Genomic DNA, 15,181 nt, shown 5'->3' with positions numbered 1-15,181 from the left:
TCTTTTTAGCATGCATTGATAGGACCCTTGAATCATTCTTGTTATCCTCCTGATTATTTCTTGTTGGACACCATTGTTATGAGCTGGAAGGTCTGCACTGGCAGCATTTGGTAGTTTTTGGCAAGGCCTTTGCAGGTGTGAAGGGGAGTAGCTTGCAGAAACCATGTGGCAGTTGCTTGTGAGTCACTGAACAAGAGACTGGTACCTGAAAAACAGCTTAGGTGAGGTAGAATAACAGGAATTTTATTTATTGAACACGTCTGGAATGTGGTTGCAGGCCTGAGCATAACTCCCAGTTTCAGTGTTTGTGCCACAGTCTTGAAAAAGAAGGACCTGAGTCTGAAAAAACATGATGTTCTGATAAGTATGTGCAGTTTTTTGCATAAGGAAGATACTGTCATTCTGACATAGCTGATCTATCAAATGTTTAATGCTTTTTAGTGTTAAGACTTAATAAAACCAGCAAAAACACATTTCAGACCCAAGTGTAGCATTCTGCATTCTGATCTGTTTGGTCACTGTACATCTCTTGTTGAATAGGTATTAACCCTGACTTTTTAGCCCCATCAGCTCTATTTATATTAACTAGTACAGTAAAATTCTTTTTTTTTTTTTAAATATGACTGGGAGGACTGATTTACCCAGATCTACTGCAGAATATCTCCTTGCCCTGCTGAAAACAAGCCGGTGTAGGTTTTGTACCAGTTAGTGGTCTACTTGCTTTCTCCTTCCTTGAAATTTCAAGCTTCATCTACTTCATAGTTCATTCAAAAGCCTAGAAGCTATAGTCATTGCAGATCCTACTTAGCAAAAAAGTTAAGATTGTTGTAGGGAAGTAATTAGTCCTGTTTCATGGATAAGTGGAAAATTGCATGCTCGGGATTGTGAGAGTGTGGCACAGGTTGATGCTCACTAGAGGTGATGATGCTAGCTGCAAAGTAAGATATAATGCAGAGTTACTCAAGGTGATGCTTTCTTGAAAGGCCACTGGGAGGAAATGGTGCCTTACCCAGGCAGTAGGTGGGATGCCTCGAGACCAGTAGGGATATAAAGGTTTGGTAGTATTGATGCTTCTGAGGTGAGATGAATGAGAAACAAGGGAAGCAATTGATATTTGTCTTTCTTGATTAAACAAATCCAGTAATTTAGCTTTCAGAAGTCACCTTTGGGGATGTTTTTTTTGAGCTTTCAGTGTATGGTAGGCTAGAACTTCGAAATCCCACTGCCAGAAAAGCATTTTTGAATTCTGACATTACTATGAAAAAATGCATGCAGTATCAGTTATAAAAATGTTTGGCTTGTTGCAGAGAAAAGGGACAATAGTTAAATATTCACAATGTGACAAAGGGCAAAGATGGGCAGTGAGCAGATGTGGCATGAGAGTGGGAGCAGAAGTTGCTACATCATTCATGGTATTTAGCATCAGCCAGACCATGAGGAGGAGGAATTTCCTCCCAACTTTTTCTAATGGGAGATGAGAAATACACCCAAAACTCCCAGTTTCATATTCTACATTTTTAATGAAATGAAAACCAGACTATGCTCCCACAATTTCTAAATGGGAGAAAGACTTGAAAGAAAATTTGAATGCATCTGTTCCCCCACCCCAATCATATTTTGGAAAGATGCGCCTGTTCTCTTAGTCCTTTCAAGTCAGCAGCACGAAATGTTGAAATAAATCCCACACTGACTTTTTTTTTGTTTGCGTTTTTCATTTGGCCCCTGATTTAAACAAAAAACAAAACAACAACAAACAACCTTTTCTTTCAATCACCTCTGAGGCTTGGCGTCAGGTCTGCTCCTGGGCCCTTTCTGTATTGCCCGGGTTCCTTGCTTGCTGTCTTTTTCCTGCCTGCTCCATCTTGCATTCCAGGCAGTTCTGCCGAGCTGAACAGAAAGGGAAAGTAGTCTTCCCCTCTGTCTTCCTCTCCAGGAAGACCCAGACTGCAACTGACTCAGAATCAGGTAAACATTACATTACATTCTTCTCTCTGCCTTTAACTGGTGCAGCTCTTTTAACAGAACATACAGCAGTTACACAGTAAGCTGGAAGAGGTTAAGCACTTCAGCTATTTGTTGTATATGCCATTGATCAAAAGAATTTCATGATACTCAGGAGTTTGTGCATATACAGCATCACGTAAGGAGGTTGAGACAGTTATGTAGGAAGAAGATGGTAGTGTTTGTTGAGGTGCTGCAGGTAAGTAGCATGAAGTAGTCTGTAGCAGCACCCTAGGAGAAGCATTAATAGCACTGTTGTTTTTTTTTTTTTAAGGCACTGCGAATAGCTTGGTAAGTTCTTTGTGTGGTCTGAGGATATTATGTCTGCTTTCCACTTCCTTACTAGGAGAGGAGCCTGTTGCAGTCTTGGGGTAGCTATCTTTCAGGTGCTTTTGTGAGGCAAGGAGTGCCTGAGGACAGACAGTCACCTGCCTGAGGTCAGAGAGCAAGGAATTGCATTCAGATGTTCCAAACCTCCTCCTAACACCTAGTGCAAAAGAAAACTATCTGTCAGACAACCTGATTTTGTTTGTTTGGCTTGAGCTGTGATGTGGGTAATTACAGAAAAAGTAATCTAATTTCTTCTTGCTTAATTTTGCATCAGGTGAAATCCCAGACAGAGATGAGGAAGACTCCGGTGTCCGAAGCCAGGAAAACACCTGTAACTCAGACTCCAAGTCAGGCCAGCAGTTCGCAGTTCATCCCCATTCATCACCCAGGAGCCTTCCCCCCGCTTCCTAGCCGGCCAGGTAATTTGTGGCGTTTGTTCAAAGTGAGATTTTACTGTTGGCTACGAAGAAAAACCTGTAATATTAGTTGTTACAACCTCTGAAGGTAGTAGCTGCTTTAATGAGCAAGCATTCTCGTGTTGAGACTCTTACGGCCTAGTAAGAAGAGGTGTAGCAGAACTGAAACAAAATGAATAAGATTCCTTATGTTTCTGAATCAAGATCTGTCATGAAATCTGCTACCTTCCTTCTTGTTTAGTGGGTAGAAGATCAAGGCACTTCACAGGAGGTTGTTTCTGTAGTTAGTCAAAACATGACAAAGACTTCTGCGAGCCCAGGAGAACACGTTCTCTCTGCATAGGACTATTATAAAAGATCAGTCACACTGCTTTCTTCTTTGTAGCTCAGTTTCTTTTGTAGTGATGCTCACGCTTCAAGCTGTTACTTGTGTGGTGTCATTTGCTGCTGTTGCTGCATTGCATGCTCCCATTTTGTTGTGGAGTGTTCCTGCCATGCCTTGCTGTCCATCTTTGCTCACAGAATAGCAGGGAGCGGTATCATTCCAGCAGCTGTTCTGTGTAGCTGCTAAATAAGACAGAAGCACCTCCCTTTTTCTGGGAGTCACCACAAAATCTGGCCTGTCATAGAATTAAAGCTTCCCTCCAAACCTGGCTTTTTAGGGTGAGCTAAAGGGAAGAAATTGATCTTGTGGGTGTGAGGATTGGTTTGCTCACCATCTGTCTGCTTATCTAAATTAATCCTGAGACCAGTTATCCTGTGGGAGGAGGCAGGAGACTTATTGATTGCTTTTATTTCTCAAAATGTGTGTTTAAGGGAGTAGGAGCTTCAGAGGTAACGCATCAAAAACCCCATAATGGTGAATGAGAAAGGTAGTGGAGGGAAACAAAAGCAGGAAGACGAAGGGATGGAAATCCTGCAGTTCTCCCAGATACTGTTGTGACAGACTGTTATCAGCACCTTGAATACTGGCAGTAAACTTGAGAACTGTGACTGTAACTGTGTACTTGCAAAGGCACAAAAGAACATTATAGTGCATTTATGCTGTTATATTTCTTGTACTCATAGTGTAAATATGCAAAAGAAACAAATTCACAACAATTTCTTCTTGAGGAAGCTGTCTGCTACGAGGAACTGCAATGAAAGGCATATTTTTCTTTTGCAGGGTTTCCACCTCCAACCTATGTTGTCCCTCCTCCTGTGGCTTTCTCCATGAGCACAGGGTATACCTTCCCAGGTAGTGTTTCTGTGCCAGGAACCTTCCTCCAGCCCACGACTCACTCGCCTGCAGGAAACCAGGTGCAAGGTGGGAAACAGTCCCACATTCCTTACAGCCAGCAACGGCCCTCAGGACCGGGGCCTATGACCCAGGGACCTCAGCAGACACCACCTCCTTCCCAGCAGCCCCTTTCATCTTTACCAGCTCAGGCAACAGCACAGTCTGCAAGCCAGTTACAGGTCCAAGCTCTGGCCCAGCAACAGCAACAACAGTCCCCAACAAAAACTGTGCAGGGCCTGGGGAAGAGCCCGCCACACCACTCTGGGTTCCAGCAGGTAAGCTTTTTCTTAAACCTCCAGGGACAGTGACTTTACCACTTCCCTGGGCAACCTATTCCAGTAACTCACTGCTGCTTCTGAGATTTTTCCTAATATCCACTCTGAACCTTCACTGGCACAACTTGAGGCCATTACCTCTTGTCCTGTTGCTGTTCCCTGGGAGTAGAGGCTGAGCCCCCACCTGACCACAGCCTCCTTCCAGGCAGCTGTTGAGAGCCATAAGGTGCCCCTGAGCAATTGCTCTCCAAACTGACTCATCTCACAGGGAGCAGCTAAGGGAATTGGGACTTTCATTCCAGACCCTTCACCAGCTTCGTTTCCCTTCTCTGGACATGCTCCAGGGCCTTCATATCTTTCCTTTAGTAAGGGGTCCAAAACTGAACACAGCACTCGAGGTGTGTCCCCACCAGGGCTGAGTAGAGAGCGATGATCAATTCCCTGGTCCTGCTGACTGTGCTATTTCTGATACAAGCCAGGATGCCTGGGCACACTGCTGGTTCATGTTCTGCCAGCTGTCAGCTAAAACCCCCGGATTCTTTTCCTCCACATAGCTTGCCAGCCACTCTGCCCCAAGACTGTAGTAACACCTGGAATTGTTTTGACCAAAGTGCAGGTCTTGTTAAAGCTCATACAGTTGGGCTCAGCCTATTGATCTAAACTGACTAGATGCCTCTGAAGGACCTTTCTGCTCTCAGGTGGATTGACACTTCTTCCCAGCTTAAGTATCACCAGCAAACTTACTGAGGGTGCACTCAATCCTCTCATCTGGATCATCAGTAAAGATATTACACAGGGCTGGCTCCAATACTGACCCTTGAGGAACAGCACTAGTGACTGGATTACCTTTCGAAAGCTGTTGTTAAGAATCTTACTTTGAAATTTTGATCTGTAGACTTCTGGGAGAATATGATAAACAGATGAAGTTTAGTGGGTGTGTATTTATGATCCTGTATTTAGGAGGGAAGTTATCTGCTGGGATGGGTAGGTGGTAATCTGCTTTATCTGTTTCTGTTTATGAACAAGGTATGAAGGTGATGTTTCTGAGATGCTTCTCTTGGGTCTTTGTAGATATGTCTCACTTAGGTGTGAGGATGGAGTCTGAATCTTACTCTTTCTGTTGGGTTAATTCCCTTAGTTAGTGTTAGTCCCACACTTAGTTGTGTGTGTACATGCTTGACAAAATGTGTTTTCTGGCCTGTTTGACCTTACGGGCAAGGCCCTCCTGTTGTTCTGGACAGCAGTTCAGTACCTTAATAAAGCTGCTGCTAAGTGCTGGATTCAAATAAGGCTTATGCTTGACTATTGGCACACAGCTTGTTGAGGCTAATATGCCTATCAAGTCTGAATATTGGTGAGTAATGTAGCAAATTAGAATGCCTACAGTTCATCTGTAATGGATTGGCTAGAACAACAGTTTGAATGAAGTTAGGCATTCAGTTAATATTAATTGTTCCTACCTGCTGATGAAAGCATGTGTCTTTGCTTTAGTATCCACAGACAGACTCATCAAAGCAGCTCTGGAACCTGCCTCAAGTCCAAGGTTCACTGGGGAAGATTATGCCTGTAAAGCAGTCCTATTACCTGCAGGCCCAGGATCCTCTAAAATTGTTTGAACAGTCATTACAGTCTCCTGTGATGCAACAGCAACCTCTGGAGAAAAAAATGAAGCCTTTCCCAATGGAGCCATATAACCAGAACCCCTCAGAAGTCAAGGTGCCAGAATACTACTGGGACTCTTCCTTTGGCATGGCTGACAATAGGGTGATGGCACAGCAGTCTAACATGGAGCGCAGGGGAAAGCGGCAAGGAGTCTTCCGTCCAGAGCAGGATGCTGTCTCCAGGCTGACTTTTGAGGTAAAGATCTGTATTACAAGTGAAAAACAGTGAGGTTCTGATACTGCTGACAGCTGAGGCAGGAATGCTGTGTTTAGGAGTCCCCACTAGCCCCAGGCAGGTTACTGATTGTATTTAGTGGGGAGCTGGATGTTGGTGCTGGTAAATGGGATCCTGGTAAATGGGATCCCAGCAAATGGTACTGAATTTGCCACTTCGGTGGGCTGTGTTGTGGGATCAGACTCTTGAAAACTTAATTTGAGGAGATGCAAGTCCTGATCAGTGTAGATGCTGATCTCTGTACTGTGTCTGCCAGGTCAAGAAACATGGCAGCTGACAGGGGAAATTCTTGTCTGGCACCTGATGAAAACCATCCAAATAATTGCAATTGAGTTATTACCCTTTAAATAAACTCTTGCCACCCACAGAGTACCTTGAGTGTGTTGAATAGTTGAATAGAGCTGGCTACTGCAGCCTCAGCCTGGACTACAAATCAAGGGTGTTAGGAGCAGTCCCATTGTGGGATTTTTTTTGGTTGCTTTTTCCCCCTCTGCAAATCCCACCATGCAGCAACTCCCTTCTTTAGCTCTTGATTGCACTGATGGAATACTTTGCTTCATTCTGTGCAGTTGTGCTTCATGCTGCAGTTTATAAAAAGCCTGCCATCTTTGTTATTTATTAACAGTCTCAGATTGTCTGGAAGTGCTTCTGATGATGTTTATAAGGAAACTTAAACAGAGGCTTTTTTAAACCTCTGCTCAGATATGTCTCTGTAAATGCACTCAATTTTCAAGAGATCAGCTGGGATCACTTAGCTTATCCTTCAGGGAGAAAAGCCAGACAATATCCAGGAGACTGCCTCTACCCTGATGTCAGGCTGTGGCTTTTAGATGGAGAGTGGGTCAAAGCCTTGTTCTCATCCCTAAAAGGAAAGCATTGCCTTGGTGGAAGCACACTGCAGTATGGATAAGAGACAGCATCCACGGTGCTTGTTTTAAGCATCCCTTCCAAATTTTGGGATGCCAAGTTTTACTTGCACTTGGCAAGGCATTTTTTTGCCTGGTCTGGGGAGCTGTGCTGTGGTGTAGTAGCCATTAGCAGAGAAGTGAGTCTTAAGGGATTTCAGTTCCACAAGCAGAGGAAGGAAGGTGCAGATGTAACCTTAGTTGAAAGCTAAATTACTCACAGCTCTGGAAGAATAATTAAAGATCTTATCAGGAAAAATAAATCATGTTCATTGTCCTTAAATGTAAAAAACAGATTTCAGTATTTGTCAGTAATGCAATGGGAAGCACGTGCTGTGTTAATTAAAAGTAGCTGCCCATCACTTTGGCTGTGCCACTTACTTCACAGGCAGCTGCAGCGCTCCTGGTACACGTTAGGCTGGTTTTGTTTTCTGCTCAGTGTTTTCTCTGTGCACCTCCACACCCCTCTGTACTCTTCTCATCTCACCCTTCTGCATGCTGCCCTCGGCACTCCTCACAAGTCTGCCTCCCCCTCTGCTCTCTCGTCCTGCTTTGCTTTAGCCTCTCTCAGCTCTTGCTCTTCCCCGTTCTGCCTTCTGTTGTCTCACTGTGCTCGTTTCTGTCACTAGGACCCCAAGAGCTCCCCTTTGCTTCCTCCGGACCTGTTAAAGAGTCTGGCTGCCTTGGAGGAGGAGGAAGAGCTGATTTTCTCTAATCCTCCTGATCTTTACCCAGCTCTGCTGGGGCCTCTCGCCTCTCTTCCTGGACGAAGCCTCTTTGTATGTATTTGACTTAATACTGCTGCTTCTCTAACTGGCATCTCTTTCTTCTGTGAAGTTATAAGAAATGGGAAGTTACTTTCTCCTCCCCATTCCTCCCCTCCACCTCCTCACCATTGAGTCAGTCCCAGTGTGAGAGCTCAGACCAAGGCCCCTGGCTCTGGATAACTGCAGAGGTGACTTAGCACCTTGTACAATTCTTTCTCCATGTCTAGAGAGAAGTCAGTGTAACTGGGATTTTTTTTTTGTAAGCACAGTTCACAAGAAAGACACAGATGTGTCATTTAACATGCCTGTTTTTCTGCAGTTGTTTGGGCTTGGTAGTAAGGATGAGGGTGTGTATGGTGGAAGTCATCAGAACAAGAGTGTCTTTTGTTGTGAGGATTGCATAATGGCAGGGGGAAACCACACTATTAAATGCAGAAGAGGCTGTAAAAGAGCCAGATGGTTTTAGAAGAAAACTGCAAGCAACTGGCTAAATAATCAGTAACTCCTATAGCAGTACAGTGAGTTTTGACAGATTACTGTACGTGTATGTATTCCCAGTTCAGTAGCTAGAGGGCCTTTGAGCTGCTGAATTTTTACATTACCTGTGAAAATGCAGTGTGCCTTTCTTCTATAGCTAGGAGCAAACTCATTAAACATGTATTTTGGAAATGTGGTGGTAATAAGGAAGAGTTTTTTGTGGCTTGACTTGAAATTTCTGTTTAATAACTCCATTCCTCAGGTTTTTTTTTTTTTACATGTCATTGCAAGGAGCCAGTAGCAAAGCAGGCACCCACTGCTCTCATCTTAGATTTGCTAAGAAACTAATCACAGAATCACAGAATCACAGAATCGTAGGGGTTGGAAGGGACCTCCAGAGATCATCGAGTCCAACCCCCCTGCCAAAGCAGGATCCCTACACCAGGTGATAAATAATAAATAGCTGCTTCTTCAACAGCTTCCTTTGAAGCTCTTACGAGTGCTGTCTGCTGACAAACGGAAGGAAATACTTCTCTGTGCAAGCTGTGTGCATATGCAGAGTGTGAATTTTGTCTGCCTTTTAAAACGTGTTTTCAAAGTAATGAGTTGTCACTTTGAAAAGCTAACAAGCTAGGAGCTGCTTGCCAAGGAAACAAGGCTGTTTGTCTCAGGCTTACAGGATAAAAGCAAAGATATTCCAGATACTAAGATGATGGTTGAGAGGGGAAACTAATCCAGGTTTTTGTTATTGGGATAATAAAATCTGATATGTCAAGCTGGTTTGAGTGCAAGAGAACTTTTGTTTGGAATGAGACTACAGATGTAATTTTGGATCACACGTGGTTTTAATTGATTTTACTGATTCTGTGACTTCAGTGATCCTGATCCTAAATTCAGTGGTGTTCATTGTCTGCCAAACAAGCTTCAGAATGTTGCTGTGATTTGTGCTTTGGTGATAACCAATTTTTTCCCCAAATAGGCTTGTTTCGTGTCTGTATTTTTTATTACCTAATGATAATAAGAGCTGAAGAAGGACGCTGAAAAACATTAGGCTGCAAATAACAGCTGTATGGGAGGGGGTGTAGATGGTGGAATGGGTCATGGAAAAGGCCATGATATCTTAATGTGGAACCAGGGGAAGCTTTGGAACCTGTGCTGTAAATATTGGGGCTTTCCAACTTTAGTTATAAAATGAGAGAGCACCAGATGAGGCTTGTGCTATTTAACAGGATTAAATTCACAGCTAATCTTACTGTCTAAGAGTGTACAGGAATATTCAAAACTGAAAAATACTGTCAGTGAATAGCAACATACAAGGGTCTCAGCAGGTGTGGGTGAGTTCTCGTGTCACTGGAAAGGATCCTGTCTCATTTACACAGCCATAGGTTTGGTAGTTTGGTAGGAATGTCCCCTGTAGATATGTCAGACCCAAAGGCACTTAGGCACTTTAAAAGCTGTTCTGTTAGCAGAGTTTGCTGTCCCAGTTGATTTTAGGTACTGATTACAGTTAGTAAGGAAACTTTTGATCTTCTGTTTTTGTTTGGTCACCCCATCCTCCAGGGTATCAAGGTTGAAATACATGAGACCTTAAACATGACCAAGTATACTTTGGTAGCTCTTCATAGCTTACTTTCTTCCTGCTCACTTTGCTGAACACTAACTGCTCTTCTTCCACTTTTGGTTTTTGAAGAAGTCCCTGTTGGAGAAACCATCAGAATTGATGTCTCAGTCGTCTTCTTTCCTGTCCCTCAGTGGCTTTTCTCTTAACCAGGTACGTGTTGACCAAAGTTGGAAGCCTTTATGCTGTTCAAACTCACCTTTAAGCTAGCTTGTGTAGGCACATCCTTTGGTACAAACTAATGGCAAGCACAAAGAAGACCCACGTGCCTAATTTTAGACAGTATGAGCAAGATTATCTTTGCCTCCTACTGTTTTTGAAAATCAATTGTCTTCTGAAATTCATCCTAGCTATAGTTTCAGCAGATGTACTGTTGAGTCTTGTTGAGTTTCTGGGATGCTTTCAGTGGAATTGCTGAGAGAAAGGGTTCATCTCCAGGCTTTGTGACACAGTGTTTCTTTATTCCTGACTATTGGAATGCCTCTTCTCTCCCAGTGAACTGCTGAGCAGGGTCTTTTGAGTGGAAGCAAAAAAATTTATGAAGGCATTGCAGTCCAGCAGAAGAAATTCAGAATGTGATGGACTTTGTTAAGTAAATGTTCAAAAAAGATTCTGAGGAATGAGGTGTTAGAAAAGTGTTTTGATCTGTAACTGCTTCATTTGTGCAGTCTGTTTCTCAAATTAATCTTGTACTCAAGCTCTTGCTTTTTTTATTTCTTTGCTTTGCAGGAAAGATATCCAAATAACAGCATGTTTAATGAGGTATATGGGAAAAATATGAATACCAGCACAAAAACAGAGGTCACCCCTTCAGTTGCCCATCAGGAGACTTCACTATATTCTCTCTTTGAAGGGACCCCATGGTCTCCATCCCTTCCAGCCAGCTCAGGTAATCCTGGCATGAATGTCTCGACTTCAAGAGGATTGGAGTTAATTCTGAACCTATTGCAAGTTAACTGTAACTAAAAATTAAAAAGAAAGTCTCTTACAAGGTCTGAAGGTTTCTGTTTACATATCCTCTGAAATGTGATGGGATTCTGTCTTTATTATAGTGTAAGAACACAGATTTTAATTGAAGTAGTTGAGCAGGATGAAAGTTGCAGGAAGTGTTAAATCCTGAAATCTCTTCAACTTACTCCTCACAAGTACTTGGGACTAGGACTTAAATAATTTTTAAAATTATTTAAGTTTGCTTTTAGTGTTGTTTCCTTGGAAAAAGCAGGAAGAACTAGATTTCATAATGCTGATATTTGAAAGAGAAACTGTATAGAGTGAGGAGTAGAATATGGCAGTTCTTTTTTTAAAGCAGCCTACAAAGCAAACCGGCTTTTTCTTTAACCATTTTCTGAAGGGCATAAAATACATTAGAATTGTCATGGCTTTACCCTCACTAAAAATCCACAGAGTGTGAGAGGAAGGAAGGAGTTAGCTGAGTCTAACAAATGAGAGGATTTTAAATAACTTGTCCCCTGCAGATGTTGCTTGTTCAGACTGAAACTTTTGCAACAAACCAGAAGTGACTGCTGTAGATGAAATGGAAGGAGCTGCAAAGGGCTTTTATGCTAGTAGGGGTTATGGCAGGACATGGTTACAGCTTTTAAGCTTTCACTTCACCTCCTCATTTGAGACCGTGGGGCTTCCTGCCACCCTGCTCTGCTGTGTTCTCTTTAGGCATCACTCTCCTGCTTCCAGACACTCCCATGTCAGCCTCCTCCTTTGCTCAGTATTTGGTTCTGGTCTGAATTACTTTCAGATTCACAGAAGTGTAAAACTTTCAAGTTGGAGTTGTGAACTTTGAAACTCCTTGAGATCTGAAGTTATTTTGTATGGGCTTGTGAAGCTTGGAGATAGGATTTTTATTGTTTGGGTTTGAGAGAAGGTGTTCAAGGAACTTAGAGAAAGCAAAAAAAAAAAAAAAACAACCTCAAGAGGGTTGGCTAACAGATCAAGCTAAGTGAACGTATGCATTAAACAGTCACTTCTGTTTTTTTATATGCACAAACATTTGCACTTAGAATTCAGGAATTTGCATTACACTCATGTGAAGGAAGGAATAAAAGCAGACCTTCAGTATTGGAAAAAACGGTGATGGCGAATTGTCAGCAGCACTAAGAAAGTCAAAACGAGGAAGCTCCTCATCTTCACCTTTTTCCTCTTGCCTTCTAACCACTAGATCACTCGACACCAGCCAGCCAGTCTCCTCACTCCTCCAACCCCAGCAGCTTGCCAAGCTCCCCTCCAACCCATAATCACAATTCTGTTCCCTTTTCCAACTTTGGACCTATTGGGACTCCAGACAACAGAGACAGAAGAATCGCAGACCGGTGGAAAACAGATAAGCCAGGCAAGTGCTGCTATTCCAGGCCTGGAAGAAGCCAGCTGTTGGCATTTGTTTTGCAATGGATTTGTTTGAATTTGTCTCTTCTCCTCATTTCAGCAATGGGAGGGTTCGGTCTGGACTACCTCCCAGCCACGTCCTCATCCTCAGAGAGCAGCTGGCACCAGTCCAGTGCTCCCAGTGGCACCTGGGCAGCCCAGGGCCCTGCCATGGAGGACTCCTCAGCTGTGCTCATGGAGAGCCTAAAGGTATGTTGAACTGAAGCTGTGCTCAGGCATGGCTGCTTGCCTTTGGAAAGGGTGTGGTGTTATGGGATTCAGGCAGTGTGCACTGCGTCCGAGTTCACTGAGACCTGGAAGGTTTTTTCCTGCAGATTTGTAGGCAGTGTGGGAGGTGTGACCAGTGCTAGGAGATGTCACAGTTCTTCAGTTCCTGCTGTTCTAGAATATTTTGTGGAACAAGAACAGGCTGTCAGAACTGGAAGAAATAACATTTGCTTTGACTAGTCTAAAATTAGTAATCATTAATATGGGATGGATTTTTCCATTCACGAGGCAAGGGTAATCTTCAAGGGGAGCCTCTCTTCAGCAGGCCTTCTTTTGAAGCCTGGGTAACTTTCGTGACAGAGCAGGTATGAATTACAAAGGGAGGAGAGAATACAGAACAGTATCCGCTTTCTCACCTGAAAGAAAAGGTCTGCCTCAAACCAGGAGGTGCTAGTGTTGACTGTTTGTTTTTAGTCCATCTGGTCCAGTTCCATGATGCACCCTGGACCCTCAGCCCTGGAGCAGCTGTTAATGCAGCAGAAGCAGAAGCAGCAACGTGGACAAGGCGCCATGAACCCACCGCATTGAGAACAAGGTGGCAACCCTTGCAAACCAAGGCTCCATAAACCATGGCATGTTGGGTTTGCAGGACTGGCCCACACAGTCCTGTGCAGGTGGCAGCCCTCTCTTCTGTTCCTTGCTGTCAGGAGGGCGTAAGTGCTCCACCAACCCACTGAGTGTGCACAAAACGTCTGCAGTGCAAGCAAACAACATCAGGAACTCTCCCAATCCCTGGGCCCTCTGGAGGGAGAGAGGAACTGCTGTTTGTCTCACTCAGTGACCCGATATCACCGCCTCTCACCTTCTCCATCGTGCATGTCCCCAGCCACATGGGAAGCAAAAGCTGAGAACGAAGGGCAGATGGGAGAAGCTAATGAGAACTTCTCAATCCTTTTCCTCTCTTTGGGGATATAAAATAGGAATCCATTAATGATTGCTTTGCTGACTGAGAATGTAGTTGAAATTACTCCTAAACATCTTTATTACTATCTCAGTAGTAAGATCACACTGAATTCTTCCGTACACAGATGTGCTTTGTAGTCAGTGTGTAGCAGTGAAAGCCCCAGCTGCTGCTCCGGTCAGAGGTGGTTGGTGGCAAGGTGGGGCTCTATCTCCTGGGCTAGTTGAAGGAGTTTCATGAAGGAGAGTCTGGCACTTGACACCACTTCACCTTTCACTCAAAGGCTTTGGCCAGCCCACGGGTGGGTTAGAGACTCCAGCATGAAATGCCCTCCTCTCAGTAGGTGTTTGAGCTATAATGGGTGACGTGGGGCATTGCAGCACTCTGCTGGACAAGCAAGTTAACTGCTATGGGGTTTTAAATTAATGTTTGATTCCTGTACATTTTACTGTAGCAAAGTGGCTAGCCCCCCAAAGGGCAGGCTACTCTGTGCATTCACAGCCTGACTCATTTTAATAGGTAGGTAGAAAGCTTTCAGTGTTTTTCATTTTTTCTTTCTCTCCCCATCCTTTCATCTTTGCTGGATGCTAGTAGTTTTATTGCCGATAAAAGCGCAACATCTTGCAGAAAGTAATCAGGAGTCCAGCAGGACTGGGTAAAGACGACAGTCAGCCTGGACAGTGTGGAGTGTACGAACCCCACAGGCATACACCAGCTCTGCAGAAACCCGTCCCCCGCCCTCCCAGCAGCAGCCCTCAACTTTCAGTTCTAGAAGGAGATCTGAGGTGCCACGGACACACGTGTGTAACCCGCGCACGGAAGAAGCATAGCGCTGTTCGCATATGAAAAGGTGCAGAAGGGAAAAGAAAATGTTTTATTTGCTATTTATTTAGGGGGAAGGAAGACTGGAAACGTCATTAAAGACAGCATTTTTGTTAGGTTTCCCAGGGAAGCTACGGAAGCGATCTCAATGTCCGTTTGCTGTGTTTAGCAGTAGGGGTTTGTGTGATGATTCAGGATCTCTGGGCTGTAAGTCAGCTGCAAAGCAAAGCACATGCAGGAGCCTAAGTGACACTGGAGTCTGGGCGGCCCCAAAGAACATAAAAAGGGAAAACTGAGGCCCAGTACCCTTCTGAGGGCGTGAGCAGCTCCCCCGCGTTCTCCACCTTAGCAACACCACCGTTCTTTGTTGCATTTTGAAGATGTATTTCCTTTTAAAAAGTCCAAAAAGTGAAGTTTCCACCCAATGCTAATACTAAGCTCCCCCACCCCCTACCTATCCCAGCCCCTCGGTTTGTGTATTGAGCCGTGCGCCCCGGCAGCTGCGACATTCCAGTGTTAGAAGTGCCGCTGACTCTCGCACCCTCAGCGAGCTGACCAGGTTCACCACCTCACTCCTGGCAGTGCCAGGTCCCAACGCACTGCTCCACTTGTGCATGAGAACCCGGTGTCAGGAACACGGCTGGCTCTCGGCTGGGACTCCCATCCCACCCAGGGGAGCGAGGGAAGGGACCCCAACAGAAACTGGTTTGTGTCGTAAGCTTTTTTTGTGTTTTTTTGTCTGTCTGTGCAAGAACTGCAGCTGCTGAAATCAGCTTTGCCTTTAATTAAACCATGTTCTCTCCATCCAGGTCTGCGTGTTACGTTTATTT

At 44.2% G+C, this 15,181-nt stretch overlaps 1 protein-coding gene across 3 annotated transcripts in view; it reads left to right on the top strand.

The window, feature by feature from the left end:
* SMG7 (SMG7 nonsense mediated mRNA decay factor) overlaps positions 1 to 15,155 on the top strand; it is a 46,720-nt gene extending 31,565 nt beyond the window's left edge. For 2 of the 3 annotated variants that reach the window (XM_031595525.2, XM_031595524.2), the window contains exons 15-23: positions 2,606 to 2,750; positions 3,913 to 4,301; positions 5,793 to 6,158; positions 7,732 to 7,881; positions 10,037 to 10,117; positions 10,694 to 10,853; positions 12,138 to 12,308; positions 12,402 to 12,550; positions 13,043 to 15,155. In XM_031595525.2, coding sequence (XP_031451385.2) covers positions 2,606 to 2,750; positions 3,913 to 4,301; positions 5,793 to 6,158; positions 7,732 to 7,881; positions 10,037 to 10,117; positions 10,694 to 10,853; positions 12,138 to 12,308; positions 12,402 to 12,550; positions 13,043 to 13,156 — 1,725 coding nt within the window. In that variant the 3' untranslated portion in view covers positions 13,157 to 15,155. The remainder of the gene's footprint in view (positions 1 to 2,605; positions 2,751 to 3,912; positions 4,302 to 5,792; positions 6,159 to 7,731; positions 7,882 to 10,036; positions 10,118 to 10,693; positions 10,854 to 12,137; positions 12,309 to 12,401; positions 12,551 to 13,042) is intronic. The other variant, XM_031595526.2, reaches the window with a different exon arrangement.
* The last annotated feature ends 26 nt before the right edge of the window (positions 15,156 to 15,181 follow it).

The sequence above is a fragment of the Phasianus colchicus genome, chromosome 9, assembly GCF_987193195.1.
Source record: "Phasianus colchicus chromosome 9, bPhaCol1.hap1.1, whole genome shotgun sequence".
NCBI classification, from domain to species: domain Eukaryota; kingdom Metazoa; phylum Chordata; class Aves; order Galliformes; family Phasianidae; genus Phasianus; species Phasianus colchicus.
The sequence above is the reverse complement of the archived record's forward strand: the minus strand, read 5'-3'. Positions and strand labels throughout refer to the sequence as shown.